Below are 17,522 nucleotides of genomic sequence, written 5' to 3' on the forward strand. Positions count from 1 at the left end.
ATCCATAAACATGGTATTTCTTTTCATATTTATGCTGATGACACACAAATGTACTTGCCCGTCAGATCCACAGACCCTGGAATGCTGAGTTCACTTAACAACTGCCTTTGTGAAGTTAAAAAATGGATGTCAAATAATTTCCTCCAGCTGAACTCAGACAAAACAGAAATCCTGGTCATTGGGTCCCAGCAGATGGCAAATCAAATACTGCCATCTGCTGGTTCCCTAGTAAATCACATTAAGCCTGTTGCAAAGAACCTTGGTGTTTGGTTAGATAGTAATTTAAATTTCGAGCAGCACACCACAAAGCTTGTTCAATCATGTTTTTATCAACTTAGAAATATAGCAAAAATTCGATCTATGTTAACTTTTAAGGACACCGAGACCATTTTACACGCCTTCATCTCATCATGCCTGGATTATTGCAACAGCCTTTTCACTTGTTTAACCGGAAAATCTACTGATCGACTCCAGACTGTCCAGAACTCAGCTGCCAGGCTTTTAACCAGAACAAAGAAATATGACCACATTACTCCTATTTTAGCTTCACTACACTGGCTCCCAGTATGTTTTAGAATTTATTGATCACTTTTAAAGCTCTTCATGGCCTCTCACCTTGTTATATTTCTGACCTTTTAGTCCCATACGCACCAGCACATACCTTGAGATCCTCGGGCAGAGGTCTGTTGTCTGTTCCAGAGTCTCGACTGAAAACTAAAGGGGACAGAGCGTTTGCTGTCAGGGCCCCGAGGCTCTGGAACAGCCTGCCTGAGGAAATCAGGTCAGCTGAGTCAGTGAACTCTTTTAAGTCCCTTCTTAAAACATACTTTTATAGGAGAGCCTTTATTTTATCCCTTTTATTTTATTCTATTTTACTTATTTTATATTTATCTTAAACGTGTATTTTAGTCTTTTCAATGTTTTCTTGCTCTTATCTTGTATTGTTTTTGTATTATTGTCTTTTGGGTATTATTGTCTTTACACTTGTTAAAGCACTTTGTAACTTTGTTTTTGAAAAGTGCTCTACAAATAAAGATTATTATTATTATTATAAGAATGTGGTTATATTTGCCATATTCAACTACTGACAATTCTAATTAATCTGACCTTTAGATGCCTGTTTGTGAAATATTTGCTGGCTTTTCATTTTAGGCACTTGACACTGTATCCTCTTCCTCCTTTCAGCCGCGGCCTCCCAACCGGCCGAAACCTAAGATGGCAGCATCTCCTGCATCAGCAGTCAAGTTGTCAGCCAGTCGGGGAACATCTGGTGCCAGGAGGAGACGGACGCGCTGTCGGAAGTGTGAGGCATGCCTGCGGACCGAGTGCGGGGAGTGCCACTTCTGTAAAGACATGAAGAAGTTTGGCGGGCCAGGCCGGATGAAACAGTCCTGCATCATGAGGCAGTGCATTGCAGTAAGTTCATCGTTCATAATGTGATCAGTGAATTTTTTTGTGATATACACATGTTAAAGGAGTAGTGTAACATTTGTCGGAAATGCGCTTATTGGCTTTGTTTTTTTTTGCAGAATTGGATTAGAAGATTTTAACCATTTTCATGTTTGTATGCTAAATATTAAGCTACAGCCAGTAGGCGGTTAGCTAAGCAAAGCATAAAGACAGGGGGAAACAGCTAGCTTGGCTCTGTCCAAAGACAACAAAATCATTCTCCCAGCACCCCTGAAAATCACTAAATAACACATTAAACCACCAGAAATGATTTCCTGGTGATTTTCTGGAGTCTTGTCATCACCATGAGGTTGACAGGCAACCAGCAAAGACTTTAGGAAGTCAGCACACCTGGCCAAGAAATGCAGGTAACCACTCGTAAAAATGCAAGTTCTCTCGTTTTTAAACTTTGTTTTTTGTATGAATTAAACAAATCTAGCAGAAGTCACAGAGAATCATGGAGAGAGACAGAGACTGTGTTTCAGCACCATGGACAGACACATGGAGAGACTGGGTTTGATTGTTTCTGTTAACATAGACAATAAGAACGATTCAGTTTGAATAATTGACCACCACGAACAAGAGAGAGAGAGAGAGAGAGAGACTCGGCATCTGTCCCAGTATCCCACACTTGCTGTCTTAAGCTCTTTAGCAACTGTGTCCCACTTTTAAGATCTGCCAATATGCTTAATCCACTCTTGATGTTCACTTACCCTAATACTGCTTCGGAGCAGTACTCGGAGCTAAGTATACGCAACGGTTCGTCACACTGTCTGCTTTGCCACATCAGCCCATATGTTGGTGATAATGCAACATCAGCGAATGAAATCAAATGCAAATCAAATGTTCAATATAAATGATGGTGTCGGTGAAATCCAAATACAAAGTGATTTTTGAAAGGGCAACAGTGGTTAAAGCAATTAAAGAAAACTGTACCAATAAATTATCCTACTGTATAAACTAGCTCCTACATTGATGTAAAATAATTAAGAATATAATTAAGTGAACTCAGATTCTAAGGATCCTAGGAAAAGAGGATAATAATTTGATACAGTAGCGTTATCTTTAAGCCTCTGTTTTTTTCCCCCTCCAGCCTGTACTGCCCCACACAGCAGTGTGTCTTGTCTGTGGAGAGGCAGGAAAAGAGGACACAGTGGAGGATGAGGAAGAGAAATTTAACCTTATGCTCATGGAGTGCTCCATCTGCAATGAGATTGTTCATCCTAACTGTCTTAAGGTAAATTAATCAATATGTACTGAATATTGCCACCATGCACTATATTCTTAGAATCATTGAGCTGTTTCCTTTTCATGGTTGCCTTTCACAATGGCATTGTGCAAATGTGTGCTGTGGTTTTTAGTGAGTTTGCAGCTGCAATATGTCTGTATTAAGCACCTGATTTACTAAAACAGTGGCTCTTTACCCAGCCAGCTCTTGGACTCCGCCTGATACTTAGTCTCCAGACGCACTCAGTTTGTGAAGGAGAGCTTGTAGTCGCATGTGGGATTCCTATGGCATTACAAATTTCAGAGAATATTTGAGAAGGTATTGATCTTAATATTGACATTGGCCAACTCCACCTAAAAAAACTTTTATTATTACACAAAATATGACTCCAAAATATATGACATTATAAAGAGACAGGGAGAAACGGAGAGGTGGAGATGCTAAAAGCACACTTAAATGTCTTAACAAAACAGATCAACATTTAGTTTCAACCTGTAATGATTTTTCAAATGATCGAAATCAAGTTTGATGAACACAAAGCACAACATTCGTCCACTATACGTCTGCATTACAGTAATCAGATATTGTGTTCATTAATAATAGCCTAATTGCTTCGTTGTTTCTAAAAATCAGTTTTTAGTTATATACAAGCCTATATTTAAGGCACGGTTCTTTTCCCACTACAAAATCTCCTTGTGGCTCTTGTAAATCCCATCTGGGCTGTCTCCTTTTCAGAGGTGGAGAATTTCCCCCACAAAACTGGCAGATAGCGTGACCTCGGTAAAGCCAGTAGAATACATAATCCACCTCTGTTAACATGTCTCTTCCCATCAATATGTGTCCTCCCTTAAATTAAAATGCAGTGTGTTTGGTGCAGAAAATAGGTGCTTTAGTAAATCTGGTTCTCTGTGTGCTTCTTTTGTTCAGGTAAAAGATTCAAATGGAGTTGTCAATGATGAGTTGCCAAACTGCTGGGAGTGCCCAAAATGCAACCATGCTGGGAAGACCGGGAAAGTAAGTATCTGTATGGACTGAGTCACGAAATGGTTGAACAGTTGACTGTGTCTCAGAATTTCAGAACCAGAGAAATAAAGTTGTGCTCTCTTTTTTTCTAACCTTTTGGCCTCAAAGCAAAAAAGGGGGCCAGGGTTTAAGTACGCGTCAAACCTTCCTGGCTCCCTACTGAAAGAACCACGGTTAAACCGGGATTCAAAAGAGGAGCCTGACCTGCCAATGGTGGCTACAGCAACTGTTACTGCTTTGACTACCACAACTGCAGTGAAGAGAAAGGCAGAGCGGGAAGAATGCCCTAAGAGGAAAGAGGAAGAGCCTCCAAAGAAACGCCCCCCCTTGCTGTCTCTGGATGGTACGCCCCGACCAAGGCTTGAAGACAACCCACTAAGGAAAAAGAGGAAACTTTTTGACACTAATGATGAACCCGTCATTGTGAAAAAGAAGGTAAGACCCTTATCTATTTGTCATGCTATCAGTTATTCTCAATAAAGTGAAGTCATATGCATTAATAATCTAATATATATCTCATAAGTATATATAGTGGTGACTCAAAGTTTTTGACACTTTCTTCCAAAATGCCAATAGTATTACATGTAATACTGCCGTAGCACATTCAGCAGGTACAGCAGCCCTTACCTTTTAACTCAGCAAATGAGAAACCGTGAGCCTATAGTTTAATAGTGCAATTGTTGAGTTTCAGTATGTTATGTAGGGATGCACCGAAATGAAAATTCTCACTCGAATACAATGGAAAAACTTTACCGAATACCATCGAAAAAGTACATTCATATTTTTGCCATTTTTTTCTACCATTGCATAAATTAAATAGACAAAATGTGCTTTTTACTCAGTGTTTCCCACAGGATTTGGAGAGACTATGGTGGGTGGGTCCGAGCCCGGAGAGGCTTGGATAAAATAAAGTTTACTTAAATGGACATGTACATGTTGGGACATGTTTTATACTTTCTGTGAATATAATCCAATTAATCTTATTTCCATACTGTATAGACACCTTATTTTGAAAACCGGACGTTGTCACATGTGTATCCTCGCGCTAAATTCATCAAGTTCGACCCAATTTGATAAATAATGTTGTATGTGGTTCTCATATCGTGCAACATGAATAATTAATTTCCTCTCTTCAGGTAGGACTCTCATACTGCAACACTTGACTTTGTAAAGAGAGAAACTGACAGGTAGTGATGTGCGGATCGATCCTAAAGTATCGATATTTCTGATACCAACGTTTCCTGCTCTAGGATTGATACTCATATAAAAGGATCGATATCTAAACTCAGTCATTTGGAGTGAGTGTGTGTTTTAAGTATCTTACTGTCACCAGGATCGTCTAATTATACTCTGTTGATAGGAACTACTTTTTCTTCCGCCTGTCAAAGTCATGCTTGCGCTAGGGCTCTTTGACAGAGCTTCTTTGAATTGAGCTGCTGCAGCCGTTTAAATTTCCCGCATTTGAATACTGACTCTGGCTGACTGTACAGTCACGCCTGGCTGTATTTTAGCTGTGTAGATAATAATGTTGCTCTGTGTGATGTGTGTGCAAAGACAGTGAAATACTTTGGCAACACCGCAAACCTCGCTGAACATCTGAGATTAAATCTGTCACAATAATAGGATGATGTTATGAAGCGGTATTGGTATCGGTTACAGCAGTACCAGCCTGGGTATTACTTGGTATTGGATCGTATAGGAATTAAGTGGTATCGCACATCACTACTGACAGGATAAAGGTGCTAACCTGCCTGTCAGCTCGGTCTTGTCTGTTTCAGTGGATTTACCATAAAGGCTTTAATATGTGTGCACCCTGGTGCGGCTAGCTAAATCGCCTTCGCACAAACGAGTGACAGAAACACTCAAAGCGGATGAGACAGTTTGTTGCCTTTTCTCCAGCAGGGGCTAGCTCAAATAGTGGCATCGGCAGCTACCAGTGGCATTTCCGGTGGCTGCTTGAGATGCTGCGGCATCTGCCTCGGTTATCTGCGGCATTTCCGGTGGAAATCTAAAAATGCCACAGATTTTCCCTGAGGTGCCACGGCACCTTTCGCCATTTATGTGATATTTCTGGTGAAACCGACATGCCACAGATTCACCCAGGCACCTGCTGTTGTTTGTGTGGGATTTCTGGTTGCAATCTAACGTTACGATGCCACGGTTATCTGCCGCTGATTCAAATCAATCAATCAGTAAACCTGTACCGAGAGAAATATGTTAGCAACAGTAGTTTATTATGCAATATATAATATTGTGCATTTCTTCATGTTAACAGCAAGAGTCACGTTTAATGTACGCATTGTTTGGTGCAATACAGTTGGTAGTTTAACCTAGGTAATTATTGTGTGTGCAGAGTTGTTACTGTTAGCACTATATTTAATATTAAATTCATATTTAATGTGGTTTTCATAGTAATAGATCTGTTTCGCATTTCTATCAGCAGGTGGCAGTATTTAAATGAATGTCCGGTTTGTGTCTTTGTTAACGGTTTTAAATCCAGGTTACCGATACAGATGTATTTATTGTTCTTCATTTCATTTGTTTTTTCATTATTAAGGATTAATTTGTAACCTAGTTACCATCTTCATTCACCCACAGCCCAGCGTTAAACCTGCATTCCAGTGTGTATATTCCAGTGTGTATAATACACAACACTCCCATTGTGTAATGCAAGTGCAGAGAATCCATACAAGTCTTAAACATTTATTCAACATATAATGCACATATCAATGGCATTGAATGTTCAGAAACTTTAAGTACCACTGTATAGTAACCTATATTTCGAATTGCAATAATAAGCACTATAATATTATGAAATAAGATAAATGTACAATCTATGGCGGCAAGGTAAGAACATTTTATGAGGTCCTCAAATCCGGCAGGTCCAAAGTAGTAAGTCCAAAACCATAGGTGTCGTTGACACTGGGGACAGGTCCCCACCACTTTTTGAAGTGGCTGATTTTGTCCCCTTTACTTTTTGAAAGCATAACTTGTTAAAAAGTTGTGAAAAATAGCTTGCAACAAGAAATGTTACATTACAAATGAAAATGTTTTGAGAAAGGTTTTATTCTCCAGAATACAGGAATTTAAGTGTTTAACACACAAATTGTCATATCAAAAATATCAGCATTGAAGATTTCTTCAAAATAGCGTTAAACTTCTCATCATGTTCTCTTGAACCCAATATTGTGCATTGTCACAGCCATTATCTGAGCCCTTATGCCCCAACCACTCAACAAAGTGATGCCCTTGCCAACACATAATTACATTTTTCAAAAAGAAAACAGGCTGTCAAAGCAGAGAATGTCTTCTCGGAACGTCAGGTCTGTGAGGCCATATTACATAATGTTCTGGCTGATATTCTACAATAGTATGCTAACAAATGCAAACAAAAACAAAGTTAGAAAGCAAAACAGACTACTTTGGCTTTTTCGTTAAACTTTGACCTGTCACCAAACCCAATTGTTCACCATTGTCTTTGGCATCCTAATGTCGTCCTCTTTAATCTCACAAATGTGGTAACATTTTAGTGCACAAACCTGCCTGAGCAGTTCCTAACTCCATGAATTATTGTTAAACAGTTATAAAAATGTGTTAACAACATTCATGCTTTCACGAGGGAAAAACTCTCAGGATTAAGCTGTTTTAAGTCTACTATTTATGAGGGCAGCTCCTTTTATGAGTAAACAAATTGGTATTTATGTGTGTATAAATTATTCAGAAAACACATAGATCAGGAAAACCTTGAAAAAGATGAAGTTACCTGTACAGAAAAGCTGCCAGCAATAAGACCTGCTGGGCCTCTGTAAGTATGCCCGCACATACAAAGTCAGCACTGTGGCCCTGACTGATGATCAGGTGAAGACTGGGTGGTCAGCATTTGCAGAGAGGAAGCTTTCCCTCTTGCAATAACAGGGGTGGAGTATTTGGTCAATACTTTGAGGGACACAATAAGAAATTACGGATGCCACATGCCATGGTAGTTTTTTTTTCTTTTTAACTTTAATAGTTTTTGCTTGAAATGAAAAGATTTAAGCATACTGTTGTACAATATCAACCAGAACATTTAAAATATGAATACCTCACAGACCTGACTGACGTCCAGAAAAGACATTCTCAGCGGTGACAGCCTGTTCTTTTATGGTTTAATTATGTTTTTGGACTTTCTACAGGCCTGCTGCTCTTGAGAACCTCGTAAAATGTTCTTACCTTATGGCTTCAGAGTCAATGTCCTGCAGCCATATCTTGTACATTTATGTTAATATTATGGTATTTATTATTACCATTGGAATTATGCTATACAGTGGTGCTAGAAGTTTCTGAACCTTTTAGAATTTTTGCACAAATATAACCTAAAACACACTCAGATTTTCACACAAAGTAGATCAACAGAACTAACTTCCACAAATAAGACAAAAATATTATCCGTGGTCTTTAGTTCATTGAGAAAAATTATCTAATGTTATATATCTGTAGAGTTGTAAAAGTATATGAACCTTTGCTTATAGGATCTGGTCTGACCCCCCTGTGCAGCAATAACCGCAACTAAACATTCCAGTAACTGTTGAACAGTCCTGCTCATCGACTTGGAGGAATCTCAGCTCATTTCTCTGTACAGAACAGCTTCAACTCATGGATGTTGGTGGGCTTCCTCGCATGACCTCCTAACATCCTCACCCTTTGATCATTTTAAGTTTAGAACTTTTACTTGGCTGTTCCAAAAAATTCACTTTATTCTTCTTTAACCCTTTTTTGGAGCAACTTGTGTGTTTAGGGTAGTTGTCTTGCTGAATGACCCACGTTCTCTTATTCAGTACATGGACAGATGTCCTGAACGTTTCATTGAGAATTTACTATTAAAATTCAGAATTTATTGTTCCATCAACAATGGCTAGCCCTCCTGGCCCACATGCAACACAACAAGCCCAGATCATGATACTACCACCATCACAATGTTTCACAGATGAAATAAGGTTATGCTGGAATGTTTTCCTTTGCCAAACGTAATTTTGAGCAAACTGCAGATGTGCATGAATGTTCCTTTAGAAAAGGTGTGGCTTTCTCCTTGCAGCCCTGCCATGCACACCATTGTTGTTCAGTTTCTCCTGGTGTTGGACTTATAAACACTGACATTAGCTAATGTTACAGAGGTATTTTGTTGCTTAGAAGTAAGTCAGGGTTCCTCTGTGACCTTCCTATGCAGGCTAGCAGTGGTCTTCAATTTCCTCCATTTGTACGCAGTTTATCTGACTGCGGATTGGTGGAGACCAAACTCTTTAGAAATGGTTTTGCAACATTTTCCAGCCGCGATGAGCATCAACAACTATTTTTCTGAGAACCTGAAAGCTAAAGTTCACATTTATTTGCTGCAAGGATACTATTTATGTCTCTTCTACTCTGTGTGACTTGTGTTAAAATCTGAGTATTTTTAGGTTTCAGATCACATGTCTGTAGAAATACCGACAATTCTAAAGGTTTCACAAACTTTCGCGTACCTCTGTACATGTTTCAGATGTGAAATGGTTGCCATAATGTGGCATGCATTTGACAAATGTTGTATATTATACACAGCGGAGTGTATAACTTCATTTCATTTTACAACCCTATTGTAATGTGATGATTAAATTTACCTTGTACCTTTATAAATGTAGAAAAAACTCGAAGAAATTAACAATATTATATATTGCATAATAAACTACTGTTGCTAACATATTTCTCTCGGTCCAGGTTTACTGATTGATTGATTTGAATCAACGGCAGATGCCGTGGCATCTCACGGAAGAACGTACACAATCAGCGGCAGATAACCGTGGCATCGTAACGTTAGATTGAACCAGAAATCCCACACAAACAACAGCAGGTGCCTGGGTGAATCTGTGGCATGTCGGTTTCACCAGAAATATCACATAAATGGCGAAAGGTGCCGTGGCATATCAGGGAAAATCTGTGGCATTTTTAGATTTCCACCGGAAATGCTGCAGATAACCCAGGCAGATGCCGCAGCCTCTCAAGCAGCCACCGGAAATGCCACTGGTAGCTGCCGATGCCACTATTTGAGCTAGCTGTCTCTCCTTTTCTCAGAAGTCAGCCACAGATGGAGTGGATGTGCTAGGAGACAATTCAGCAGAACAGTGTCTGCAAACAGCGATTTTTGTATCTTTCTCGGAAACTTTAAACTGCTTCCACACTGCTGACATATCAACGTAATTGTTCGGTCTTTTATTAGGCCAAAAAAAATTAATTTCGGTGTCGAAACATCGGTGCATCCCTAATGTTATGGAGAATTCATTAAATCACAAATACAGTTTTAAAAGTTAATTTAAGATTTGTAGACCTGAAATAGCTGATTAAATCAAAACTAACATGTTTATTTGAGTTAACTGTAAAGTTGTTAAAATGATTCATGTTTTTGGCTGCTTCTTTGACACTAAGGTAGTGTTTCAGTTTTGGAGAAGACATTTGTCGAATTTAAAGATTCAATTGACAAAATAATCTCACAACGAGGTTCATTTAGTAGCTGCTCTAGAACTTTCAATATCACATGATCTGAATCTTTAATTCCATGAAACTGTACTGTACCAACTGCTTTTTTTTTTAACCAGGCTTTATTACACTGTCATGCTGTGTGTAATTTACAAAGGAAACAAGGAACAATACTGATACAAATTAAAGTTTATTGTGAAAATTGCAAAGGGGGAAAATACGGAAGAACTGAGAACAGAATTGAGGTATAGGAAAATGTGAAAATGCATTGCAGATGAGTTTCTCAACATTTGGGTCGAGACTGAAATTGAATTGCAATATATCCACATTTCATAAATCCTTATGGAGCTCCCTTAATTCTCTTGAAAAGAGAATATAAAGTAAATATGAATATGCAAAAACACAATACAATATTCTGAAACTGATAAACTGACAAATTATGTTCTTCCTATTCTGTCTTAGAAGAAGCTTTCAAAACTGGATGATCCCTTGACTCCGAAGCTGTTGCGGCAAATCAAGGCAGAGAACGATCACGGTGATGAAGACGACGACCAGGAGGACCATGACGAAGATGGGTTTTCCTTGGACAGGATTCATGTAAAGGAGAAAAAAGAGTATGATGTCGAGGAGCAAGAAGACGAGAAGGGAGAGGAAGAGGAGACTGTGACAAAGGAGAGAGACAGTAGTGCAGAGGACAAAGTCAAGGTCCTGTTAAGTCCACTGCTAAGAACATCCGCAGCCAGAGAAAGTGACCAATCGTCTTCCAACTCTCCAAGAGCGGGGCCAAGCAGCGAATCAGGAGATGCTCAGGAGAGGAGCTCCGTCCAACTGAAGGCTCGCCACCAGCGTCGACGCCTCCCCAACAAAGAACTGAGCAAAGAGTTCAACCAGGAGATGCCCAAGACAGAAGACTGTCTGTCCAACCAGAACCACGGCTCAGTGAAGACGGAGGACAGCCCAGCCAATCACAATCGACGACCACTGAAAAATGAGGACTCTGTGACCAATCAGAATCGTAAACCACTGAAAACAGAGGACCCAACCACTAATCAGAGCCGCAGGGCTCTTAAAATGGAGGAAGGTCTGGCGAATCAAAACCGACGGCCACTAAAAACGGAGGACAGCCTGGCCAATCAAAACCACAGGCCCGTTAAACCAGAGCCCGAGAATGAAATAGACGACCAAAAGCCACGATGGCCTCTTAATAACGGCAGCGGCGACCTGGGCGACTGGCTGCGACACAGGGGACGGGAGGTGAACGAGACGCCGCGCGGTTTCTCACCGCTCAGCTGGAACAGAACCACACCGATCACATCGATATGCCCCCGCCCACTCCCCTGCCGCTCACCGCCAAAATGTATCCAAATGGAGCGCCATGTGATCCGGCCCCCTCCCATCAGCCCTCCGCCCGACAGACTGCCGCTGGACGACGGCGAGGCACACGTGATGCGAAGAGAGATGTGGATGACTGTGTTCAGCCACTTGACTCACAGAGATCTTTGTGTCTGCATGCGCGTCTGCAGGACCTGGAACAGGTGGTGAGTGCGAGATGTACAGCACAGGTGGAAACACGTCTTCCACTCTTCATGACACAGTGGCCGTGTAAATATCTGCTGTGTGTCTCACCAGGTGCTGTGACAAGAGGCTTTGGAAACACATCAATCTGAACCGCTGTAAGTCCATCACACCTCTCATGCTGAGCGGTATCATTCGGAGACAGCCAGCAGCTCTGGACCTCAGCTGGACCAACATCTCCAAGAAACAGCTCAGCTGGCTCATCAACAGGCTGCCAGGTAGATGCAACCGGCGACACACTGTGCTGTCGTATAATGGCTATAAATTAGATCATGTATAGTTTTGGCAGGAAATGAGATTGCTCCTGTGGACACTGTTGTGTGCGTTAGTTTGGTCTGATTGCCTTTTGTGAGAGATAATTTTTAGTTAATCTCACTACATAATATATTATTAATGATAACTTTGGTTGAAAGGGTAAATCCAGTTTCCTACTCTGTGGATTATTTTCAAATTTTCGGCTGTTAGTTCTAGTGCTTATGAAAAAAATTCACTTGACGTTAATAGTAGAGAAAAGGGGACATGGCCACACACCCTGATACAACCTTACAGTGATATCCCTTAGTGCTTAATTTAACTAAATTAACCGTGTATTTAACCATATTATGTAAATTAAAAGGAAACATTACTGTTATCTAAACTTTGAGTAAATGTCTTTTTACAGATTGTTGTGTCAACATATTTGCCTCGATGAAGACTGCAAAACTGCATGTACTGAAGGCAGTTAGATTACTGTTCCAGGTATTGACTAAAAAGGTGTGTTTATGTAGCTTGTGCAGTTTTTAATAAGTTTCAATTCCCACTTGTTCCCATATGGCTCCTCCATCTGGGTAATTGTATCCTCAGAGGTTCCTGAATTTAGATAGTTTACTTTAGTTGCCTTTCTGTGTTACTTATAAATGTCTTTGCTGGATATTTGGCTAATTAGACGAGAATACTCAGTGCTTCTGTGTTGGTTTATTTTGTGACCTCAGATTAACTAGAACTCTAGAGATGGGAAAAACTGAAAAATAGGGCACATTTCTTCAACAGACTGAACGGGAGTCTGCAGTATATTTAGCTCGCCATGTTGCTGCTTGTGGCCACACAGAACAGATGTTGTAACCTTTATAGAAGATCAGCGTATTGTAGCTGCATTTAAAACAGGTCTAACATGAGGTTCTGTGTGTCCCTGTAGGCCTGCGTGTGCTGCTGTTGTCAGGATGCTCCTGGGTGGCGGTCTCTGCTCTTTGCACCTCCAGCTGTCCTCTTCTGCGAACTCTGGATGTTCAGTGGGTTGAGGGACTGAAAGATGCCCAGATGAGGGACCTGCTGTCGCCTCCTACAGATAACAGGCCAGGTACCAACCTGTCAGTCTAAAGAGTCTGAGGCTTTAGTGGCTGAATGAGTGAGCATGAACTTGGAATAATAGGAAATGAATGAGAGGAGTGGGTATTATTGTGTGTGTGTCAAATCTAAACACATTTAAAGTGACTGGATTATTCCATAGTGGTTAAATCTGTCATTCATCCGCTGGAGCATGTAAACATAAAGAATAAGACTGTTGATATTCAAAACCATTAATACTCCCTAGCCTGTTAGTGGCACTTAGTCCCAAGCCCAATGATTCCCGCTGAATACAGAAAGACTTTAAATGGGTCTCAAATATATAGTTTCATTTTTCATACAGACTAAATCATTTCTTACAATGGCTGGGCACGGTAGTTTTTAGGAAAACTTACTCAAACACAATTTAAAAAAGTGCATTTGTTTGGGACTATTTTCAGCCGTGGATTAATACACGGGTCGTAATTGGTTATTTTCACCAGCAGGACAGTATATGGGGGATTAACTCAAAGAAAAAACTATAGTGCCAGTGTTTATTACAATAAACATTTTCAGCCAGCACAGCAGTGTGTCTCGTTAATGTGTTTTTAATAGTTTTGAACAACAATAGAGCTCTATGGCACAGAGCAATAAGCTGTGTCAGGCTTAGGATACACAGATAATACTTGTTAGAGGGATAATTTAATTGTCGCTTTTGGTCTTTCATGGGATCTGTTGAATGTAAGGAAAATATAGTTTATTGCCAGACTCATCCTTTAATTTCATGTATATAGTACGCTTTACCTTGATTTTGTCTCACATCTGGCTTCTTGCACAAGGCTCATTCATATATGATCAGACAGATATTTACTATATACGTTTTCTACTTTTCTCCATCCCTCTGTTAATCTCTTTCCCTCTTTTAAAAAAAAACAACAACTGTGCAGGTCAGTTAGACAACAGGAGTAAGCTGCGTAATGTGGAGGATCTGCGCCTCGCAGGCTTGGACATCACAGACACGTCTCTGCGCCTCATCATACGTTACATGCCCTCATTGTCCAAGCTGGACCTCAGCTACTGCAACCACGTCACCGACCAGTCCGTTAACATCCTGACCGCTGCAGGGACGACCACCAGAGACTCGCTCACTGACATCAACCTGTCAGGTAGGAGCCTGTCTTTGTTGGCTGTAAGTTTGCCTGCATTTGACTTTGCCCCCCTAATGGCTTAATTCTGAATTTATTAGATGTATTGTATTTTCATTGATGGCCACAGTGGATTAAACTTCCGATGATGTAAATAAAATATTTGCCTTTAGTTAAAGGACCATACTGGGTTTTTTTTGCACATTTACCTAATTAATATATATATATATACTTCACACTACTGCAGAACATTCTCCTAAGTACATGCCTTTTTTTCCTACGTTTCAGACAATGACTGTTTTTTCAGCCAACTTTCTGGGAGACCTGAACTTGTGACAGATGTGAAGCGCAGCACGATGGTCATTTCAGATTCATTTCAGTTAAATTTTATTTATATAGCGCTAAATCACAACAAAAGTTATCTCATTGCCAACAGGAAATGATTGGAAAAACTCCTACTGAAACCAAAGTATGTCTGGATGATACCGTGAGAAGTAAATCTAAACACCTACATTTTTATGTGGGAACGTTATTTGGCACACCTTAGTTAAACAAATGCAGTCTTAACACAACAATCCCACAATAAATCCGAGCTTCACGAGGGTTTAAATGTTTGTTTGTTTTTTGTTGTTTTTTTAAACAGTTTGTGGGAGTTAGTAGTTTGTGGTGTTATTTCTTCTTCTTGTATTAGAGGCATGAAATAAATTTTTAAAAAATCAAGATTTTAGATAGAATTTCGTGCACAAATGCTAAAAATAACAAGATCTTACACTTGTTATCTCTCTGGAATACCATAAAATATTAAAAGCAGTGAATCAAAGGGCCATTATGGAAACAGCTGAAAGGCAAATGCATTCATGTCGGGTGCTGCAGTCTCCACATTTATCCCAAAACACTTCTCACCACAATGAGGCTTTTTGGATGTCCTGTCCAGAATGTCCTGAAGGGTTGACTGATCCATGCGTGTTATAGCTTGTGTCAGTACAGGTGACCCGTTACGCATCAGTTGTCCTTTTCCTCCTAACCCTGTTTTCTCCCTGCAGTCTGTAACAGGGTCACAGACCAGTCCCTGACCTATTTCAAGCGCTGTGGAAGCATATGTCACATCGACCTGCGGTACTGCAAACAGGTGACCAAGGAAGGGTGCGACCAGTTCGTTGCAGAAATGTCAGTCAGCGTGCAGTTTGAACTGATAGAAGAGAAACTGCTGCAAAAGATCAGTTAGGCAGAGGAGCACGGAAGACATTGACTCGTGGTAAAACTACTGTCCACATGGAGGCAGCAGATGACTGTTTGCTTCTGGAGAACGACGCTGTGTTTCATAAACATCTGCGCGCCACTAAACATAGACGGTGTCTCTTTCTGTAATAACTGATACTGAAGCTGTGCTGCTAAGCCAGAATGTAAAAATGGAACATTTTGTTGTTGTTTGCACCTGTTTATAAGTTATTTATTTCTTTATATTGATTGTTTATGTATTGTATCATGATTATCTTTTGGTGTTTTATAGATTATTTTTTGTTCCAATGCAAAGTCTGTTGCATTATAGAGTAATATTTTTGTATCAGAAAGTGTTTAATACATTTATGTGCAGCATTGATTGCACCACTGTACAGTATCATAGCATTGAAACTGATAATCAATCGGCATTACTGTTAAGCTCTTTATTGTTGAGAGGCGAGTTCTAATGATTTGTTGCCAAACTGTAGGATGGTAGCTTGTTTATGCGTGGGTGTTTTTAACATTTTATTTCACTGTTTCTGATTGGACAAAGGTACTGTACATTTTGTTTTCCATATAATGGTACCATGTCAAAGTTTAAAAAGTTATTTGCACTGATGCAGTCAATATGAATACACAGATGTATTCACACATACACTATACAGTGTAGTGTATAAAGCGTATTTTTTCAACACTACAGTGTTCTGCTAATTGTACTAACGGCTTCTTGTTAACTGGGTTGTACTAAGACATACTCTCTGCCAGGCTCCATCACTCATTAGTATCATTGGTGCTTTGTGAAAGGAAGCATTTTAGCTCTGCATGCAGCAAAGAAATATGTTTACACCACAGTCAATAGATTTAGTAACTGTTAAACAGTATAACCACCCTTTTATGCCTTTATGTCTTTAGCTTAACTCCATATGATTTAAAAAAAATTACAGTCAGTGCTGGATCATGCAAGAAAGAAAGAATCAGCAAAGTCCAGGAATAGCATATTACATTTGCAAAAATCTTTTTGATGAGACAGTTTTCTACCATATGACAGAAGTGACATGTGTAACTCAGGCGTAATCAGTCAAAGGGGCTGAATGAAAAATGAAAAAGGATTCTTACTTATTTTCACCTGAAAAAGGGTCATTTATTCAGTATATTTCAAAATTGTCATGACCCCAGGAATTTGAGTATAGCATTGTGATGTATTCTGTTTCCAAGGGGCGGGAATTAATATATATTTTATTTAAAACGTATGAAGCCAGTATTTGTGAATCCACATCAGTCTCCGTATGAGCTTCTGAACACAAGGTTGAGACCAAATACACTTTATACAGTGTTTTTTTGAGTGTGAATTGGATCATAGGCCCTAGATGTACCTGTCATTTAAAGACACCTTTTCTGAAAGATTTCTGCAAATGTACAAGAGAAAATATATTTAGTTTGTTCTTTTTTTCTTAGTCAGAAATTCCACTGAAATAGACATTTATTACCACTGGTTGTTTTCTTATTAAGTTTTATTTTTTGACTTTTAAACATACAAAACCTATGGCATCAGTCAGTAGCATTATCAGAAGTATTGTTGTTATGCTTTCATTCATCATAATATTTAAAGTTATATAAACAATTGCAAATGTTGCTCTTGGAACTCAATAGTTTAATGATTTGATAGGTTTGTGTTTTTCCTGAAAACTAAACTTTTTTAGAAGTAAAAGTCTTTGTGTAACTTTTGAATAGCACTTGATACTGTTCAGTGGATGGGTTTACATTTAAACTTTTTTTTTTTTTTTTTTTAAGTAAAACAACCATGTCTCCATGAAATATTTTAGTACATTACTGTAAATGCTCAATCTGTACATAATGTACATGTAAAGCCTCTAGGAAAAGTTAAGTCAACCTTTGAGATATTAAATCCATTTTAAATACTGAGCTGTGTGTGCATTTGGTCCATTTCATTTTTGAAGCATTTTGTATAAATAATGAACATGAATATATGTTCAATCTGGAATATTGCTGTTAGATTAGATTTATATTATTATTTATAAGTATTTCACCGTATACCGACAACTCTTAGCTGTAAGTGAACAAAATGACTGACTACA

The 17,522-nt window shown here is 39.3% G+C and overlaps 1 protein-coding gene across 7 annotated transcripts in view; it reads left to right on the plus strand.

The window, feature by feature from the left end:
* LOC123982336 (lysine-specific demethylase 2B) overlaps window positions 1-17,349 on the plus strand; it is a 30,717-nt gene extending 13,368 nt beyond the window's left edge. For 2 of the 7 annotated variants that reach the window (XM_046067805.1, XM_046067808.1), the window contains exons 13-21: window positions 1,186-1,416; window positions 2,543-2,686; window positions 3,605-3,691; window positions 3,800-4,135; window positions 10,646-11,721; window positions 11,813-11,976; window positions 12,933-13,094; window positions 14,008-14,226; window positions 15,249-17,349. In XM_046067805.1, the coding sequence (XP_045923761.1) occupies window positions 1,186-1,416; window positions 2,543-2,686; window positions 3,605-3,691; window positions 3,800-4,135; window positions 10,646-11,721; window positions 11,813-11,976; window positions 12,933-13,094; window positions 14,008-14,226; window positions 15,249-15,430 (2,601 nt within the window). In that variant the 3' untranslated portion in view covers window positions 15,431-17,349. Of the gene's footprint in view, window positions 1-1,185; window positions 1,417-2,542; window positions 2,687-3,604; window positions 3,692-3,799; window positions 4,136-10,645; window positions 11,722-11,812; window positions 11,977-12,419; window positions 12,512-12,932; window positions 13,095-14,007; window positions 14,250-15,248 lie in introns of those variants that run through there. The other 5 variants (XR_006827942.1, XR_006827943.1, XM_046067806.1 and 2 more) reach the window with 5 other exon arrangements.
* The last annotated feature ends 173 nt before the right edge of the window (window positions 17,350-17,522 follow it).

The sequence above is a fragment of the Micropterus dolomieu genome, linkage group LG13 (genome assembly GCF_021292245.1).
Source record: "Micropterus dolomieu isolate WLL.071019.BEF.003 ecotype Adirondacks linkage group LG13, ASM2129224v1, whole genome shotgun sequence".
Lineage (NCBI taxonomy): Eukaryota > Metazoa > Chordata > Actinopteri > Centrarchiformes > Centrarchidae > Micropterus > Micropterus dolomieu.